Source organism: Rattus norvegicus, chromosome 18, assembly GCF_021556685.1.
Source record: "Rattus norvegicus strain SHRSP/BbbUtx chromosome 18, alternate assembly SHRSP_T2T, whole genome shotgun sequence".
NCBI classification, from domain to species: Eukaryota; Metazoa; Chordata; class Mammalia; order Rodentia; family Muridae; genus Rattus; species Rattus norvegicus.
In genome coordinates this window covers 85,796,019-85,813,533 of record NC_141551.1, presented here as the reverse complement: position 1 = coordinate 85,813,533, position 17,515 = coordinate 85,796,019, and the positions used below count along the sequence as shown (strand labels likewise).

Here is a 17,515-nt window from a genome sequence, read left to right as displayed (position 1 = left end):
ATCTGACAGAGGCTGGGGACACTTAGAGGGACACCTGTTGCACTGTGCATGTCTTCTAGCTCTTAATTGCTAATTCACAACCTGTATTTCTTTTTTAACAGCATCTATTGTTTGTGATAGTCCTTACCATGTAATGTGATACAATTTTAAAACAGGTATTCCTTTCTTCACTAAGAGAAGCAGTTATGGTGCTGAAGAGATGGCTCAGTGGTTAAGAGTACAGACTGCCATTGAAGAGACCGAGACCTGACTCCCAGCACCCACAGTGGAAGGTTCACAGCTGCTTCTAACTCTAGCTCCAGGGGACCAGACACTTCTAGTTTCTGAGGGGCCCCCACACTCCCACATACATATTAAAAATAAATAAATAATTAAAAAGGAAAAAGCAGTTGTCAGATTGCTTTAATATTACATTTTACATGATTTTGTTTTTAAAAAGGGTGTCATTGAAATCAAACCAAAATGCTAATTGCTAGAGTTGTCTTAGTCTCAATCTCTTATTATTCCTTATGATGTGGGGGGAAAAGTTTACCAGTGAACACTTACTGTTGTCCCCTATCCTGCACAGGCTCTCTAATGACACTAACACCAGTGATAGAAATAGTGACTAATATTTGCTTATTTAGTATCCATTAAGAGACAGGGCCTGCACAATTTTACTTGTTTCACCCCTAATTTTGCAGTAATCCTGAAAGGTATGTGCTATTTAATCAGTTTTGCAGATGAAGGTTCTAGGACGCTGTCTAGCACTCCGTTGGTCTGGGACTCAGTGCTGGAATCTGAGTCACTCAATACCAAATGCTAAGTGTTGTGTTGTTCTCTGCTTATCCTGTCTTGAGGCGGCTCGCCATCCTAGGAGTAATAAACTTATGTTTGTTACGTGAAATGTGAGTGGAAATATCTAAAGAAGCACTGAGTATATTTTCTTATGTATTTAAACATCTCTCCACGGCCAAAGATGACACAGACATTTAGTGAATAAAGAAATCATTGCTTGTTGCAGGCCACCACCAGTGCAGCCAAGGGTTTCACACACCCTAGCCTCAGTGACAAACCTAAAAAAAGGCATTTGAGGACAAAGAAAGCATGGAACGCAGGACTTCTTGTGAAAGTACACGTAATTAATTAACCCAAACAGATAGGCATAAAATTCATTCTGTAAAGTAAACTGAGTACTGCCTGGGAGTTAGTGCTGTGCAGAGCACTCAGGCTTCTCTGATTCTGCCTTCTTCTCAGTCCTCACAGCCAACAGCTGCCTCCATTACACTAAGTCCCTCAAAGGAGTTTCCTTCGAGATCTCAACAGATACCTTAGAAAAGACCTTGGTAGACACTTTAATGTTACTTTATTTTCAGGATACATGTATATAAATGCAGTGAAACAGTTAAGAAACTGACCAAAGTGGATTAACATTGCTGTTACTGAGTTGCAGCTGTACAGGGCCCAGCCTCCCTATCACTTTATGGTGAGGGAGGACCTTTTATTTATTATTCTTGTAAGATATACATAATATGAAAGCTATCATTTTTTATCTTTGAGTTGAGTGGCATTAAGTACATTCACAGTACTGCGGGATTATGATTCCCATCCATCACCAGAATTCTTTTACCATTTAATTTTTTTTTAACAGACTTAATTCATTTATTTTTCTTGTATAAAAACCCTTATGTGGTAGCCACAGCTGGAGCCTGGGTCCCCTGAACAGAGACTCTGGTGTGTGTTTTCACAAGATGGTCAGTGAATTCCTGATGAGGAGACTTGGTGAACACAGTCTCTTTCCAGAGGTCAGGGGTCAGGTAGCTGTAGGTCTTGGAGACAGCATCAAAGGTGGCCTTGGCAAAGCTGCCCAGGGTGGCAGTGCAGCCCCTGGCTGAAGTGTAGCAGTCATCTATACCGGCCATCATCAGTAGCTTCTTGGGCACAGGAGCAGAGACAATGCCAGTGCCTCTGCGTGTGGGGATGAAGTGCACAAGCACAGAGCCACAGCGGCCTGTCACCTTGCGTGGCACAGTGTGGGGCTTGCCAATCTTGTTCCCCCAGTAGCCTCTCCACACTGGGATGATTGAAAGCTTGGCCAGTATGATGGCCCCTCGGGTGGCAGTGGCTACCTCCTTGGAGCACTTAACACCAAGACCAACGTGGCCATTGTAGTCTCCAATAGCGACAAAAGCCTTGAACCTGGTCCGCTGGCCAGCCCGAGTCTGCTTCTGCACTGACATGACTTTCAGAACCTCATCCTTTAAAGATGCACCCAGGGCTGGAGAGATGGCTCAGCCGTTAAAGGCTAGGCTCACAAACAAAAAATATAAAGATGCACCCAGGAAAAAGTCAATAATCTCAGACTCCTTAATGGGCAGGGAGAACAGGCAGATATCCTCCAAGGACTTGATCTTCATGTCCTTAACCAGGCGGCCCAGCTTGGTGACGGGGATCCACTCCTTGTCTTCACCTTTGCCTTAGCCACGGCCTGACCGCGGCCCCCAAGACCTCTGCTGAATCCTCCGCGGAAGCCACCGCGGCCTCCTAATTCTGGGCCCCAGGTCCTCCGGGACCTCCCGCTGCACCGGTGTCATCCGACATTTGGCGTTTTCCCAAAGAAGAAAAAGCCTTTACCATTTTAAACTAAAATTCTATACCTAATAAATACTAACTCTTCACTTATCCCTCTCATAGCCCTTGGCAATCACCATGCTACTTTCTATTGCTACCAATTTGATGTCTCTAGGCTCCTTGTGCAAATAAAATCATAAAATACTTGTCTCTTGGCAACTGGGTTATTTCTTTTTGTGTAAAATCCTTGTGGCATCTATGTTCTGGTATATGCCACAGCTTTTAGCCTGAATTATGTTCCACTTGCACACAGTGTATGCTCATGTATGTTTTGCATGCATCTCTTGACCAAATGTTGAACTTGGGTATTGTTCCTCAAGTAATATCCACCTTGTTTTGATGCCGGGTCTCTCACTTGTGAGCAATAATTTAAGCTAGGATCCCAGGGCTCCACCTGTCTCCATCTCACCAGAGCTGGAGATGGCCTGACTGGTGTTTTGGAATTTCGTTATATGCGTGTATTTGACTCTGTGTGTGTGTGTGTGTGTGTGTGTGTGTGTGTGTGTGTGTGTATCTAAAAACAGCTTGGACGGAGCTATAATAAAGTTTTCAAAAATGTTTTAATATTTATTATACAGAATAATGGGATTTATTACAGTTTTCATTCATGTATGCAATGTATTTTTGACAATATTCCCCAACCCCTTTAATTTCTCTTGGGGTTACATTGAATCTGTAGATTGATTTTGGAAGTATGGCTATCCCATGAGCATGCAAAGCCTTTCTATCTTCTAGCTTCTTTAATTTCTTTCTTCAGCATCTTAAGTTTTCATTATAGAGGTCTTTCACCTCCTTGGTCAGGTTTAATTCAAGAGATCTTTTTTGTTTAGATTTTTAAAGTGTTAGGAATGGGATTATTTCCTCGATTTCTTTCTCAGTATATTTTTCAGTGGTTTATAAAAAGGCTACTGATTTTTACATGCCATTTTTGTGTTCTGCCATTTTGTTTAAAGTATCCATTCTTTAGATTTTCTGGTGAAGTCTTTGAGTCTTCTATCTGCAAATAGAGATAATTTGACTTCTTTTCCGTATTATATTCCTTTTATTATTTGCTTTATATTGTTCTTGCTAAGATTTTTCAGTATCATCATAAGAGTCAGGAAAGTGGAAACCCTTGTTTTCTACATTAAATATGTCAACTATTTTTTTCATCTGATTTTAGTACCAGGCTAATACTAGCTTCATAAAGAGTTTGGTAATGTACCCTTCTTTTTGCTATTTAATAGAATAGTTTGAGAAGCATTTGCATTAGTATTTCATTGAAAGTCTGCTAATTTTTTTTAAATCGGTAGACATTTGATTGCTGCTTTACTTTTATTGCTTTCTACAAAGCTGCTCAATTCTTTTTAAATATTCATGATTTACTTTTGGTAGGTCATGTACATCTAGAAATCTATGTATATTATTTTAGAGTTTTTCCAATTTACAAGACTATATGAGGTTTAAGGTAAGACCTAACAATTTTTCTGAATTTCATTAAGGTTTGTGGTAACAGCTCGCCTTACCCTCCAGTTTACTTACTTTGAGACCTTGATTTTTTTGTGTATGTTTTGAGAATTTTATAAGTGAATGCAATGTTAATATCATTTTCATCCCTCTCTTTCCCCAATCTCCTCCCATTTCCTCCTTCAAATTCCTGCCTTTTCTTTTTTTCTTCCTTTCTCTTCCCTTCCTTCTTTCCTTTCTCTCTTTCCTTTCTTTCTCTTTCTTTCTTTTTTCTTTCTTTCCATAACCCTAAAGCTAATCTTAACCAACCCTAATAGGAATCACTGTTTTTTTTTTCTTTTTCCCCATAACTCTAACCATAATAAATATCACTGCTGAGATTTCTTTCTTTTTCCCACAATCCTAACACCTAACCGCACCTAACCCTAACCCCACTAACCCTGACCTAACTCTAAGCCCTCTAACCCTAAAGCATACCCCTAACCCCCAGTCCTACCCCCCTCACCTTTAACTCCCAACGCCTAACCCTAACAACTAACAATTTAACCCAAACAGCTTGATTATAATAACTTTTGGCATTTACTTTGACCAGGTGTTTAAATTGTTATGGATCTATGCAGATTTTAAAACACAAAGACTTTATCACTCTAAACACTCATAAGGCTTTTCTCCAGTATGTGCTATTTTCTACATTGAACGATAACTGTGAAGGGAAAAGGCTGTACATTGCTTCCATTCACAGGGGTTCAGTGAATGGAAGTATGAATACTTCTGTTATGAGACCTACAGAAATGTGCAAAGGCTTCACTATATTCGACATATTCACAGGTTTCTCTCCAGTGTGGTATCTTTTGTCTTAGTTTGGGTTTTATTGCTGTGGAAAAAGATAACATGACCAACACACTCTTATAAAGGACAACATTTATTTGGGGGTGGTGTACAGATTCAGAGGATCAGTCTATCATCATCGAGGTGGAAAGAATGGCAGTGTCCAAGCAGACGTGGTGCTGGAGGAGCTGAGAGTTCTACATCTTGGTCAGAAGGCAGCCGGAAGATTCTTCTGCCCTAGGTGGAACTTAAGCATGGGGTCTCAAAGCCCACCACCACAGTGACATACTTGCTCAAAGGCCACAACTACTCCATAAAGGCCACACTTCCACTTGCCATGGGCCAAGCATATTCAAACTACCACACCTTTGAAGATCACTGTGACTTGTAAAGGCTCTACCACATTGGTTACATTCATAGTATGAGTTCTTTTATGTCTTTGGAGATGACTGTGTCGTGAATAGGCTTTATCACATCCATTACATTTGTAGGGTTTCTCTCCAGTATGAATTATTTCATGACTTTGAAGTTGGCCATGAGAGGCAAAGGCTTTACCACACTGCTTACATTCATAAGGCTTCTCTCCAGTATGTGTTGCTTTGTGTATATGAAGACTAGTGTTACACACAAAGGCTTTACCACATTCATTACATTTGTAAGGCTTCTCTCCAGTGTGAATTCTTTCATGTCTTTTAAGAACATTCTGACCTGCAAAGGCTTTACCACATTGATTGCATTCATAGGGTTTCTCTCCAGTATGTGTCCTTTTATGTACTTGTAGATAACCAGGATATGCAAAGGCTTTACCACATTGATTGCATTCATAGGGTTTCTCTCCAGTATGTATTCTTTTATGTACTTGGAGATAACTGTGAGATGCAAAGGCTTTACCACATTGATTACATTCATAGGGTTTCTCTCCAGTATGTGTTCTTTTATGTACTTGGAGATAACGATGAGCTGCAAAGGTTTTGCCACACTGATTACATTCATAGGGTTTTTCTCCAGTATGTGTTCTTTTATGTATTTGAAGATGATCATGATATACAAAGGCTTTACCACATTGATTACATTCATAAGGTTTCTCTCCAGTATGTGTTCTTTTATGTACTTGGAGATAACGATGAGATGCAAAGGCTTTATCACATAGATTACATTTGTAAGGTTTCTCTCCAGTATGTGTTGTTTTATGTCTTTGAAGATGACCATAATATACAAAGGCTTTACCACATTGATTACATTTATAGGATTTCTCTCCAGTGTGTGTGCTTTTATGTATTTGGAGATTACAGTGTTGTGAATAGGCTTTATCACACTGATTGCATTTGTAGGGCTTCTCTCCAGTATGTATTATTTTATGCACTCGAAGATTACAATGATGTGCAAAGGCTTTACCACATTGATTACATCTGTAAGGTTTCTCTCCAGTATGAATTCTTTCATGACTTTGAAGTTCAGAATGGTATGCAAAGGCTTTACCACACTGCTTACACTCATAAGGTCTCTCTCCAGTGTGCGCTCTTTTATGTCTTTGGAGATGACTGTGTTGTAAATAGGCTTTATCACATCGATTGCATTTGTACGGTTTCTCTCTAGTATGTATTCTTTTATGTATTTGGCGAATACTGTGATATACAAAGGCTTCATCATATTGACTACCTTCATAGGGTTTCTCTCCAGTATTAATTCTTTCATGCCTTTGACGATAACTGTGACATGTGAAGGCTTTACCACATTGAGTGTATTCAGAGGGTTTCTCTCCAGTACGACTTTCATGCCTGCAAAGATAATTGGCATATGTGAAAGAGGAATCACATCTTAAGGTTTTTATCACTTTGTTTTCATTGGTGGTTTCCCCTTTATTATGGGTTGTTTTGCATCTTTGGGGGATACCTGTAATGGTAAGAGTGTCATTACATGGTTCACATTTGTAGCATCTTTTTTCTCTGTAAGATTTTTCACATATTTGAAGAGAAATGGAAGAGCTCAGAGCTTTACTACACTGAGTACACTCATAACTTTTATTATATTGTGAAATACACAACATTTGCATGCTACATTGGCAAAGTGAACCAGGACAAGCAGAAAAGAATTTCCACATTCCTAAAACTCATAAGGATTTTCTGCAGTGTGAGTTTATGGATATATTCCCAATGAAGTTGGAAAACCAACCAATTATAAACTTGTATCACACTCAAATGGGGACTACTACATATATTTTAATTGTTCAGGGAGAGAGAGAGGTACATTGCTTCTTTCAATATCCCTATGCCCACATGGCTTTTATCCATTGTGACACATGATATACCTATGAAAAGAAGATTAACAAATGAAAGATTCCACATTGCATTCACACACTTTGACTTTTTGTTCATCATAGACATGTGGTATGGGGATTAAGTTTTCTCCCCAACAACATTCTTGACTCTCTTAAACTTAGCAATGTTACTATATGAGTAATCAGCTTTACTATGTAATATTTGATTATTAGAAACATAGACTTATCATCTATTCTCTATCATCTATCGATCCATCCATCCATCTATTACAATATGTGGGTGGTATGAGACTAAATATAGATTGGCAGTTCTACAGAGTAGCTGTAATGTGGCTATGATTCAAATGGTAATATCTGTTAATGCATTGTTTCCTTGTCTTCTTTCATAGAGCAATGTCTTGCAAACACAAATCAGACACCTGACATTGAAGTACATGGATTTGTGAGAATTTAATAATCATCAAGACACTTAAAGAAGTGCTTTTTTTACACTGTTGCTTTTCTTTAAAACTTTCAGGACACATTAACATTTCTTCAGAGGGAAATTCATACCAACTTGCACACAAAAATTACCTTCTATGTCTTCTAGAACTTTGACAATGTTCTTCAATATTGTGGTATTCCCAATTGTAGCCTAAAAAATAGTACCAGAAAATGCATATTATTGGAAATTAGGCAAAATTTAAGTTACTATCTTTAGTGAACCTGATTTATTCACCTCATTCCTCTTCATTCTCAGTTGAAATCACAGAAAAGCATCAGTAACAAAGAAACAGTTGTTCTCTTATTTTAAAAAGTGAAAGAAAATTCACTGTCTTACCTATAGCAGTGAGGTTCCTGTAGGTCTCCAGCATCACATCTTTGTAGAGACTCTTCTGTGAAGGATCCAGCAAAGCCCATTCTTCTCGAGTCAAGTTCACGTGCACATCATCATAGGTCACTGCATCCTAAAATATTTGATACATGTGTACAACAGAAACCATGATTCCAACATCACTGTAAATGTATGCTTCATTGATAATATGTTTGTACGATTCTGGTGCTTCCCTCACTTATTTCTTGACCCAGAAGTTCTAATGTAATTATCAAGTTATCTTAGAAGGAAACTGAATAATAAAAAGGTTCACCTCTGTCATTTCTTTGCTCTTTGAATAGGATATAGCCTTGCAAAAGAAATGCTAATTAACAGAGAGGAAGGGAGGAAGGGGTGGAGGGAGGGAGGGAGGGAGAGAGAGAAGCAAACAGTACTGAACACACATCAGAAAAATTATATGAACAATTACTAACTACAAAAAATGATGGGCAAGCTGGGTGCACTGGCTCATGCTTTTAATCCCATCGTTGGCAGGGGAAGGAGCAGGTGTATCTCATCGAGTTGGATGCCAGCCTGGTCTATCCAGACAGCCAGAGATATACATTAAGACCTTCTCTCCCCTGTAAAAATCAATCAAATGACAAAGACAGAAGAACTCAGGGGTTTTTATTGACCTTACTACAAAGAATTAAACATTCACTCCAGTTCCATACTCATCTTCCAGAATCCTAAAGTGCTCCAGTTTAAACTGTATCAGTAACAAGATCTTACTAAAATGGAATGCATCTTTAAACAGTTACAAATGGAAGGATGAAAATATTGGCAACGTAAATGTTGAACCTAACTAGGACAGGAGAGATGGCTCACCAGTGAAGAGTCCTTGCTGGTCTTGCAAATAACTGGGCTCAATTGTCAATTGCTTCACAACTATCCATTACTCCAAATTCAGGAATTCTGAGGCCATCTTCTGACTACTGTGGGGACCAGGCATACATGATGTGCAATATTCATGCACACAGGCAAAATACTTATATTAATTAAAAAAAAATCAATGCAAACACAACAGGTAGAAAAAATGTTATGCACCTACAATTTAGTGACTTAAAAAGCTCAGGCTGTATTAATATTATGAATGCATGCCATCCTGAGACATAGAATATTCTCTCTGTCAAATTTCAAAATTCACAAGATAAACACAACAGCATATGCTTCACATGTACCAAAACCAACATTCCAGGCCCATCAGCCAATAATATAAAAACCAACAAACCAACCAACAAACAAACAGCCAGGCCTGTTAGCCCACATTTAAACCCTGCACTCTAGAGGTGGACTTTTAAGTTGAAGGACTGCGTGTTGTACACACCTACTTTAAGAATGGCCAGGGCTACACTGAGAAATTTGTCTTCAAAAACAAAAACAACAAAATTAAAAATATAAAAACACCAGGCTTGCAAATAGCTTAGCACTGAATAACAATTGCTTCATCTGCATCCTACATGATTTAAGGAGAGAGTCTATAATGGTGAAAGCAAGACATTAGAAGGAAGCTGATGGATCAGGTTCACACACAACACAGTAAACATAGACGCATGCATGCACAAATGGATTGTTGGTTCTATAGGCAATCAAATCTTATCCCCGATAAAGAATCTACAAAGATTCCTCCTACAAAAGCTTCTACTGAGAGGACTGAGTTGGCCAGAGCCAGGCTGACTCCACGACAGGCTGCAAACTGGCAGTTTGGGAGACTATGCCTAAGTTTCTGTTTCCCAGAAATGAAAAAGTCCAAAACAAGTGAATTCCAGGAAAACCACCCCTTACAGGCCAATCAGGAGGCACCCCTACTACCAGACCTGACCCAAGCCCAAATAGTTAACCATCATTGGTTCTCAAAAGTCCCCCAAATTTCACTGAACCTTGACCAATCAATCCCAAAGACACCCATACCCCTGTAAATTGAACCAACCAATCAGGATAAAGGTAACCTATGCCTCTCTGGAATTCCCCTAATTGGCTTTAAATTGAGCTTGCAAAGCTCAAACATGTCTCCATTCTAGTGAATGGTAGACCCCTGCATGCTAGAATTCTGCAGAATAAAATGCCCTTTACTTTTCTATACAGTTTGAGTCTGGGGGGGGGGGGTCTTCCTTCAGTGATTATTGGACCATAACATTACAAGCTCCCTCAAAGAAAGCAACAAAGAAGAGACAAGTGTTCCAAGACATCACCCTATCTGGGAGCTTTTTGACACAAATACTTTCTGACCCTGGTCACTATAGGGTCATCTGTAAAGAAAATACATTTTTTCTTAATTTTTTTAAAATAAAGAATATTTAGTGTTTCTTTTTTTTCTTTTATTGGATATTTTAAATTTACATTTTAAATGTTATCCCCTTTCCTGGTTTCCTCTCCAGAAACCCGCTATCCCATCCCCCCACACCTGCTCCCTCCTGCCCGCCCCCATTCCCCTACACTGGGACATCCAGCCTTCACAGGACCAAGGGCCTCCCCTCCTAGTGATGCCCAACAAGGCCATCCTCTGCTACATATGCAGATGGAGCTAGAGGTCCTTCCCTATGTTTTCTTGGGATGGTGGTTTAGTCTCTGGGAGCTCTGAGGAGTCTGGTTGGTTGATGTTGTTCTTATGGGGTAATGCATTTAGTTTAACTTCAATGATTCTAATAGTTTGCAACAGCCCATATATCTTCAAATGTCCAAAGTCTGTTCTGATACTTTTTATTGCTTCATCTTGTAAAATCAGTAAGCAAGTTATATCATTCCAATACACAATGGCACAGAATACCCCTTCCCAGTCTAATAGATAGGAATGTGTACATAGTGAGGGAGGACTAGACAGAAGCAAGAAACTCAGCAGGGCAAACACCAAGTCCTGCAGGTCTGTCTCAGACACATGAGACCTCATTTTCAAAAGGCCTAGATGGCCCTATCCCTGTAACTTCTCATACATCTCTCAGTTTAGTTCCTTGCACTCCCTATATGCATCTCCATGGCAGTTGTCTCATAGCTTAGGTATCTCAACATCTTGTGGTTTCAAAACACAACTCAGGCTTCATCCTCACAAGTTCATGCAATGCACTCTCACAGTGTCCTCCCTCACTGGGGCTCTGACTCTGCCAAACTTGGATGGCTAGAACAGTGCTGAGCTGAAATCACAGAGGAAGAATCCATGACCTTAAACTTTGCATCTTTGTTATTTCCAGAACTTGGGTGATCCTGCCAAGTTTGGATTCTAAATTGGGATGGACCCTGCCATGCTTGGACCACAGGTGTAGCAGGTTTTGTATGAAGTCCCTTGCGGGGATTGGGAATCACTTTGCCAACTCCTTCCATTCATTGAAGGCTTAGCAGGAGGGAGTGTTTCCCTTAAGGCACCTTCTTAGGCTTTCAATCCTAAGTAAGGATCACCCCAGCTTCCCTCCCATCCCCCCCTTTCAATTTTTGTGGTTTTATTTAAACACAAAACATCACACAAGCCATTTATTCATTTACTTTGCCTGGCGTAGGGATTGATTACTTTGATGGCCAGCTGTGCTGCTCTTTCTATGATGGCTTTTTGGTTCTTAGAGCAAATACTGTGAGCAACCTCAGCTCAGTAAGATTTGTTGCACATCAACAGCACTTCCAGCTCCGTGACACTGTGGACCAGAAACTTCTGGAAGCCACTTGGCAGCACGTGCTTGGTTTTCTTGTTGCTCTTGTAACAAGTGTTGGGCATAAAGACCTACCCCTTGAATCTTCTTCAAACCATGTTAATACCCCTGGGTTTCTGCCAGTTTTGCTTAATTTTGACAGATCGGTCTGACTGGTGCCTGATGAACTTCTTGGTCCTCTTTTTGATGACCTTGGGTTTTACCAGAGGGTTAAGGGCAGTCATGATGCTGCAAAACAGATGGCAGGCACCTCGCAGGTAGCAGCAAGGAGGAAGGAAGGGACCAGGACCTTCTCTTTGGTAGTGATAAATAATCTCTTTGAAAATTCATGCTTCCGTTTCAGCATTTCACAGCCATCTGAAACTTCCCTGTGCTATTTTTCTTTACAATCCACAGACTGCATTTATTTTTGAGCCACTTACTTCTTTTTTTCCACTGTCATCTTGAATAAGTTAATAGAAATAAACATCCAACAGATTCAATATTCCATCTAAGAATACAGTCAATTATTTTTTAATTCTGCCTTACTCAATTTCTCAGGGTATGGGTAGAATAAGAAAGATTTTTGGGTCAAAATACCACACAAATGACCTCTAGATAAATTTTTCAAGTAGTCTAGTTTCCGCTGAAATCCTATGACTTCTGACTGCATTGCTTGCAATACTCCAGTCTTCCAGATAAAACAAGAAGAGCCAGTTAAGCTCTGAGTACAGCTTTCTATGCTGTTTGACATCTCAAGTTGTGATATTTCTCACGTTCCTCCAAAAGAGAACATTTCCAGGTTCTATTCAGCAAAAAAAAAAATCACTTTTTGCATTTTTTGTTTGTTTTCTAACTTGCTATTCTTCTGATGTAATTGAATCCTCTAACCAAAGGCAACTCAGGTAATGAACAGGATCACTTGTTTGGTTCACAATCCATCATTCTGGGAGCTTAGGATAGAAACTCAAGCTTCAAGAAAGTAAGGCAAAACTCAGGGACAACCATTATTTCTAGGCTTGCCCTTTTTCTTGGTCACTGTCGCATACTCAGCCAGCTCTCTCATGTAGCCCAGGTAGACTTGCTTAGGAATCCTGCCACCCTCAGTGGAAGAGCCTTCCCTCATCAATCATCACAACACAATCTCACACTGACACAGCATCCAGACATTTTGATGAGGGCATGCTGTCAAGTGGAGGCTCCCTCAGATGACTGTAGGCTCTAAAATGTTCATGACTGAAGCTAATTAGGACACAGAGACAATAACATATGAGAAAGTTTTAAAAACCCAAGACAAATGGGTTAACCATATCAATAACTTAAGTAGCAAAACCCCCAAAATTGATGATTGCAACAACCTGAAAACAGAGTTGCCAAGAAATGAGGAGAGGCAAGTCTTCAGGATCAGGAAAAGGAAACTAAAACGGTTTCCAACTATCAAAAACGCAAGAAACTTATAACATAGTAAAATTTCAGAAGACAAAAATAGGTAAAGACCTATCATGTTTCAGAGAAACAATATTAGATTACAATGAATAAAATCACACAACATAGATGGCACCACAAATAAAAGGAGACAGAAAGATACAAGAATAAGTCTTTAAACTTGAACTACAAGACTATAATAAAAAAAATTAAAGAATTGCAGGTCAACACTCATTCTGTATACTCTTTCTCCTCTTTACCAATACTAGAAATGGAGTAAAGTAGCAAAAAACCAGTCAATTGGGCAAAGGCAGCCTAAAGAATGGAAAAAGAGTTTTTAAAACCAAATCCACATCTTATAGAGACCTAATACACAAGATATATAAAGACCTCAAGAAACTAGACTTTCCAAAGCAAAATTTTCAATTAAAAATGGGTTATAGATCTAAACAAAGAATTCTCAACAGAGGAATATAACTAGCTGAGAAATACTTAAAGAAATCATCATCATCTTAGCCACCAGGGAAATGCAAATCAAAACTACTCTGAGAATCTGTTGTGCACAAGTCAGAATGGCTAAGATCAATGATATGAGTGACAGCTCATGCTGGCAAGGATGTGGAGAAACGGGAACAACCCTCCACTGCTTGGGTGCATACTAATACGGCCACTGTGGAAATCAGCATTTCCTCAGAATCGTGGTTCCTCAGAACACTGAGAATCCATCTACTTCAAAACCAAACTATCCTGCTCTTGGGCATCTATCCAAAGTGTGCTCCATCCTACCATAAGGTCATTTGCTCAGTTATGTTCATAGCATATTTATTAATACTAGCTGGAGATTGAAAACAACCTACAGATACTTCAACTGAAGAATGGATAAACACAAAATGTGGTACATGGTAGGTACATTTACACAATGGAGTATAACTCAGCTGTTTAAAAACATGACATCATGAGTTTACAGGCAAGTGAATGCAACTTAAAAAAAAAAAAAAACAAAAACACCCGGGCTGGAGAGATGGCTCAGCAGTTAAGAGCACCCGACTGCTCTTCCAGAGGTCCTGAGTTCAATTCCCAGCAACCACATGGTGGTTCACAACCATCTGTAAAGAGATCCAATGCCCTCTTCTGGTGTATCTGAAGACCGCTACAGTGTAATTATATACAATAAATAAATAAATCTTAAAAAAAAAAAACCCTCTGTGAGGTAACCCACACCCATAATGATGCATTCGCTTATAAGGGGATATCACCTTTTAGGTAAATAATAACCAAGCTGCGCTCCATAAACTCAGAGAGGCTGGATAAAGAGGAGGGCTGTGGAAGGGGGGCATGGGTCTCCTTCTAAGGGGGAAATAGAATAGTTTCTGTGAGTAGACTAGGATTTGATGGAAATAGGAGTTGGGGGGATCAGTTGGGAGGGAATAAGGGAGAAAGTACGGTGAAGGGAGAGACAGACAGACAGACAGACACACACAGAGAGAAGTCTGCCTGCCAGGAAGAGCCAAGGTGGGTCAGAGTCTGTTGCAGATTTCCCAGCTGCTGAGGCATGGATAAGAGGTACACCTGAGGCTCGAGGCGAGAGGCTGAAGCTCTATTGACCTTGGTGGAAGGAACAGGGAGGTGCCTCTGGATAAGAACAGGTGTCCTGAGTATATTTCGGACAATTGTTTCTGTTAGCTTGTGGCTCTGCTTCCCTCTCAGAGACTGTTCGATTGGTGCTTGCAGATCCAGTACCAGGAAAAAAAAATAGATTCAAGGATCTTTCTCCTCTATCCTTGTTTCTCTCCTAATGATAGGGAGTGAAATCAGGGGCAGGAGGAGGAACAGGGAGGAATAAAGGGAAAAAGAAGAACATACAAAGTAGCAAAGACCAGCTACACTAATTATGTGAAAAGAGAAACCAGCCTAGGATGAATTTGCATTCCATATAAGCTGTCACCTTTCAGTCTCTTTTAAGTTCAGATCCCAGGTAATGTTGTCAACAATTTAAAAACGGACTGGAGACTGCAAGTCTAGCCACTGAGATATATGGGAAATTTACACAGCAAAGATATTCTGAAGATTATTTCTTAAGTACGCCAGTGTCCTAAAACAGCAGATTAGTGATAGGTGGAAAACAGAGAGAAAAAGTAAGGTAGAAAGTATAAAAACTGGGGTGGGGAGGTCTTGCACAAGCTATTTCTTATGCTAAGTAAGGTTCTTAAAAAGAATACCATTTTGTATACTACTTACATGAGGGAAATGGAGGCTTCTATGAAGTCATCAGAAACATATGAAGAAATTATGAAGTTAGTAGAAACATCATACAATGGGATACACTCAGGAGGAGTCTAATCAAACAGTGCTACATAAGGCAAATTTGTTATATCTCAAAAACACTACTGACCAAGCCTTATAGTAGCCTTGAACTAATGACCATGGTCCCATGTGGTGGGAACTTGTGTTCTCAGAATCTGAAGCAACCCCTCCCAAAGGCCCTGACCCCAGACCCTTACCAGCTCTCCCAAACATATCTCACGTTTTAGAGAAGGAGCACTGTTTTATCTCTATACCTCAGGGCCTTAGGAAAAACTACCAAGATCTAGGACCTTGTTACTGGCTCTGCAAGCACATTCCTCGGTTTGTATTAGAACCAATTCATGCTTTCCTCAACTAGTTTACAAATAAATGACACTCAGACTACAGTTATTTTATTTGGCTTCAACAATTACTGGGGAGTAATCCATAATCCGCTTTTCTAATTGCTTGCCTGGCTACCTCCCCAGAGATGTGTCCCAAACACTTGCCAAGTGCTCATGGTATCTCTGCTTTCGTGGCACTTTCTCCTCTCTCCTCATGTGCCCTCTCTCCTTCTTCTTGCTCTCCACCCAATCAGGTAACTGAAAACCCACCCTCTTCTAATCTCTCAGTTCTAATCTCTCACTTCTTCTAATCTAATCAGATGTAAATAATAACTGGCTGTAGCCAATCTTACTTAACCAATAGATTTAAATTAAGAACAAGATTTGCACAATGAAATCTTGTAGTGGTGAGAATTCACTTACAGGCTTAGACCTTCCTGTACAGATTTTAGCTTTACAACCAAACCTCAACAGGGTTGCAGAAGGAGCTATGCCACTCTATACGTGGGCACCTCCAGGGAAGCCTTGCTTGTTCAGGCCAGCACTCAACACAACGGTTTTATTATTTTAACTTTTTCAAATGGTTGTCACCTGGTATCATTTTGCCCATGTAGCAGAACTACGCTTTCCTCAATAAGATCACTGAACCTTTATGGCGCATAGACCATAATGTCGATTGTGATCCTGCAATGCCCCATTGAGCAGCTTGTTAGAGCCCTGCTCTTTAATATTGGGATGGGCCTGATGGCTGGTTGTAAGTCAGGGTTGTTTCCTTTGTTATGGTTTGGAGCCATATTTCTGAATTATCCTTGTGAACAAACATATCCTAACACTCTAATCTCTAACAGACTTGGTTAGCATACTACTTATCTGTGGGGTGTTTTACAGGCAGTCCTCCCTCAGCTAAATTCTCCTTGCTGTGACTTACTATACCATATCCTAATCATTAGTAAATCCTTTATATCATTAATTCTACTCTTTTACATCGCAGCTTGATTGTCTGCTACCCAACACATGAGGAGCCTTTTACAGCCTCCACAAAATTAACTCCAAATGGGCCGTATACCTTAATGTTAAGTGCTAAAAGCAGAAGGTAGAAACTAGGGCTCTCTGAGTTTGGCATCATGCGGAGGATGTTTCTGCACACACGCTTGATTGAAGTTATTCAGAAGCTACCGCTGGGTCCAGCGAGTGGCTATGGCCACACCGGACCTCATAGGTAGCCGCCGGTTCCCACCCAGACCCGGGAAGCCTGCTCGTCCCGCGGTTGGCAGTGACCCTGTGCTCACCATGTCGCAACTTCGGCGCCTGCCTTAGCGCGCTTCACAGCATCCAGCGGCGGGACAGAGAGCACATCACACAGGACCACTCAAGCCTGCTTGGCTACTAAGCGGAACCTGCTGCATGGCACCCGGAAGAACCCGCCTCTTCTGACTGGCAGGTCCACCTGAAGGCTCTGATTGGCCAGTGAGTCTTGAGTGACCTGAGCACCTACCTTAGCGTTAGCGTGTGCTGAAGGGACTAGAGGTTCTCGGCCCAGGCTTCCAGTCCAGGGCCAGACCTTTTCCAGATCCTCAGGGATTTGCATTTCAGTAGCACTTGTGCTTGTTCTCTAATAGCCTACCCACCTGTCTCTCCGCCCAGCCCGAGGATCCACCGCTCCAGCCGCCTGCCCCTCCCCTTTGTGGACAGCGACCCTGTGCTTTCCAGGTCCCGACTACAGCCTAGCTCTCCTCAGGACATTCAGTAGGCTCGTTCCCTTCTTCCTCCTGGAATCACGGTAGAGATAGCTGCATAGTCCATTACTCAACCTGCAGTGAAGTTATCAATCTGT

The 17,515-nt window shown here is 40.6% G+C and overlaps 2 protein-coding genes and 1 pseudogene across 4 annotated transcripts; all 3 read right to left on the bottom strand.

The window, feature by feature from the left end:
- Positions 1-1,601: 1,601 nt before the first annotated feature.
- Positions 1,602-2,438, bottom strand: Rps2-ps22 (ribosomal protein S2, pseudogene 22). The gene is made up of 2 exons (XM_087593638.1): positions 2,318-2,438; positions 1,602-2,257 (listed from the first exon to the last, which is right to left on the bottom strand). Exons 1-2 carry the CDS (start codon positions 2,394-2,396, stop codon positions 1,665-1,667), a joined length of 672 nt encoding a protein of 223 aa, XP_087449764.1. The 5' UTR covers positions 2,397-2,438; the 3' UTR covers positions 1,602-1,664.
- Positions 2,439-4,960: 2,522 nt separating this feature from the next.
- Zfp950l16 (zinc finger protein 950 like 16) lies at positions 4,961-17,083 on the bottom strand. Of its 3 annotated transcripts, none has more exons than XM_087593636.1 (5): positions 16,971-17,083; positions 8,844-8,950; positions 7,983-8,109; positions 7,736-7,796; positions 4,961-6,662 (listed from the first exon to the last, which is right to left on the bottom strand). In XM_087593636.1, exons 3-5 carry the CDS (start codon positions 8,014-8,016, stop codon positions 5,237-5,239), a joined length of 1,521 nt encoding a protein of 506 aa, XP_087449762.1. In that variant the 5' UTR covers positions 8,017-8,109; positions 8,844-8,950; positions 16,971-17,083; the 3' UTR covers positions 4,961-5,236. The 3 variants fall into 3 exon arrangements, with proteins under 3 accessions (XP_087449762.1, XP_087449763.1, XP_087449761.1); XM_087593637.1 differs by lacking the exon at positions 8,844-8,950 and having other exon boundaries at positions 4,961-6,543; positions 6,611-6,662; XM_087593635.1 differs by lacking the exon at positions 8,844-8,950.
- On the bottom strand, positions 11,450-11,970 carry LOC134483075 (large ribosomal subunit protein eL32-like; annotated as a pseudogene).
- Positions 17,084-17,515: the final 432 nt, after the last annotated feature.